This window comes from Temnothorax curvispinosus, unplaced genomic scaffold (genome assembly GCF_003070985.1).
Source record: "Temnothorax curvispinosus isolate PA1 unplaced genomic scaffold, ASM307098v1 QBEX01005332.1, whole genome shotgun sequence".
Classification (NCBI taxonomy): Eukaryota; Metazoa; Arthropoda; class Insecta; order Hymenoptera; family Formicidae; genus Temnothorax; species Temnothorax curvispinosus.
Window position 1 is genome coordinate 1 of NW_020215112.1, and position 2,390 is coordinate 2,390.

A 2,390-nucleotide genomic window follows, 5' to 3' on the forward strand; every position below is an offset into this window, starting at 1 on the left:
ATGACCTTGTGCGCCGACGTCGCACTCTCGTTCGTCGCTGTCGCGCTCTTCGTCGTAATTTACTTGGTTGATATCAAGGTCCTTTCCTGCGCTTGGATTCTAACCTCTGGTCTTCCACGGCTTATCGTTGTTTCTATCCTGTACGTAAATTCTTTCTTGTCGTTACGCGGTCTTAAATTTCTCACCACGTAAATGGCCTTGATCTCAGCGATCTCTTTGCCTGCTTCGTCTCTCACTCTATGCTCACTTACGTCAAAGACGTTACGTCCTCGAGCTAATTCACACTTTTTGATGATCTCGATCGACTTGTTTTGCGCTTCTCTTTCTTCCTTGTTGTATTGTTCGGTGTTGCATTTGATCGGAGATAACTCTCTCGCGTATCTCTCCATCTCCGTCAGTCTGTCTTCTCGCACTTTCAGCATCCTGTCTTGCTGCTCGTATTTCGACAATCTCCTCTGGATGTCCTCCTCCCATCGTTTGATTCTTCTTTTTTCTTTTTCCATCGCGTATCCGTATGTCAGACTTTTGTTTATTGTCTCGTTGTTCGCTCTGCTGCTACGAACTGTCAAACGCCCGTTCACCACGGTCGCTCGATTGAATCTGCCGTTGTGGCGCTCGCCGCGCAATGCGTCGCGCACACGCGTTAAGGCTGTCTCACAACCGTTGTCGGTCGCAATCTCCATCTCGTCGCTGATTGGTTCGCATATCCAATTTCCTGGATTGCTTCGAAATTTCACATTGTAATTGATTATATTGATCATTTCTCGTTCGGAATACACTATTTCGCTCGGGTCTTCCATGTCCATGAAAAGATCCTCTCCTAACTCGCTGTTGTACGTTCTAGAACCTCCCGACGATATTATCGTTCGTTCACCTTCGCTTTCGTAATCCTCATTTTCTTGCGGTCGATTATCATCGTTGGCGTTATTTTGGCTTTGCTGGTTGGATGAATTATCCCTCTGTTGATTATTCGTGTTTTCACGTTGTTCGCTATTGTTGTTCGTGTTATCCGTACTAAATCTTCTATTTATGATTTCTTGAATTCGATTATGATTATGCGCGATTTGTCGCTCTTCTCCTTCACTCAAATTACTCCCACTGAGCATTAACTCATCCGGAGACTCTGATTGGTCCTCCTTCTCCAATTGAATATCTTTGTTTTTGGTGTCGCTGTTTTCCGAATTTTCATTCTCCTCTTCATCTTCCGTTGTTGAATCATCTAATTTGTTGCAGGATTTCAAGTGAAACCTCTCGGCCAATAGCGATTTGATTTTGCTCGCGGTTTCCACGGCTCTCGCTGGCTCTGAGTTTTTCTGTTCCACCGTTTGCTTTCCTCGGCATTTTTCAGCTCGATGGTTGTTGTTCCTTATCATCTCCATTATTTGTATTTTTCTTCGTTTCCACCTATCGTAATCTTCTCTGTCTTCTGATTCGTCACTGAAATCGCTTTCCTTGCTGTAATATTTTTTTAATTTCCTCCATTCATAAAACTCCATTACACTCTCTGGATCTTCTTTTGACCTTTCGTCTTCTTTCATCTTTAATCTTTTCTTTTTATGTTTCAGGTCACTGTGGTCCTCTTCGCTTCCCGAATCTTCACTGGAATCTTCTTTGCTTCTTAGGTACGTATGAACCCTCTTGATGTGTATGAAGGAGACATTTTTCTTATCGAAAGGCTCCCCCACTTCTTCTTTCTTGATGTCACTTATCTTTTCACTAATTTTTTCTTTGGATTGGCTAAGTTTTTCCTCTTCAGGCTGTTCGTCACGCTCCTCGGCGTTTTCCTCGTCTTTTTCGACTATCTTCGCTCTGATTGGCTGATTATCCATTTTTGACCTATCGGCTGGTTTCGTTCGCTCCTCGGCATTTCTCACTATAATCGTTCTTCTCGAGTTGTTTTCCTCGGTAATTTTACTTTTTTCATCTTCCTGTGATGTGATTGGTCGGTCGGTATGCTCCTCGGCATCTTCGAGTTTCTCCTCGGCATTCTTAGTTTTTGACCTTGCTATTTTAGTTTTACTTTGCTTTTCGGCAGAATTATTTTGTTTTTCATTAAAATCTTCAAAGTTGTTCTCATTGGTTGAATCTTCATGGTCATCGTACTCCTCGGCTGTCTCAGTCTTTTTCGACCTATCGCAGTCCGAGTTGGCGTTATCCTCTTCCGATGATGTCAATTCGTGCATCTTTATTACACAAACTTTTATTTCGTCTTCCTGACTGTCGTATTCATTCAATTCTTCTCTCTGCGAATCGTTATCTTCGTTCGACGAATCGTCGTCTTCCTGTTGAGAATTGTTACTTTCCCCGTCGCTGTTGTCGTTATCCCCTCTCAGGATTGGTCTTCTGTACGGTCTTAATTGCCGTGAGTTGTAGACTCCTCTCGGATGTCC

The 2,390-nt window shown here is 43.1% G+C and overlaps 1 protein-coding gene across 1 annotated transcript; it reads right to left on the minus strand.

The window, feature by feature from the left end:
• Positions 1-104: 104 nt before the first annotated feature.
• LOC112454794 (probable ATP-dependent helicase PF08_0048) lies at positions 105-2,343 on the minus strand (the record flags this gene model as incomplete). The annotated part of the gene is made up of 1 exon (XM_025016383.1): positions 105-2,343. A coding segment is annotated over one exon (2,239 nt), but the record flags the coding sequence as incomplete, so codon positions are not given.
• Positions 2,344-2,390: the final 47 nt, after the last annotated feature.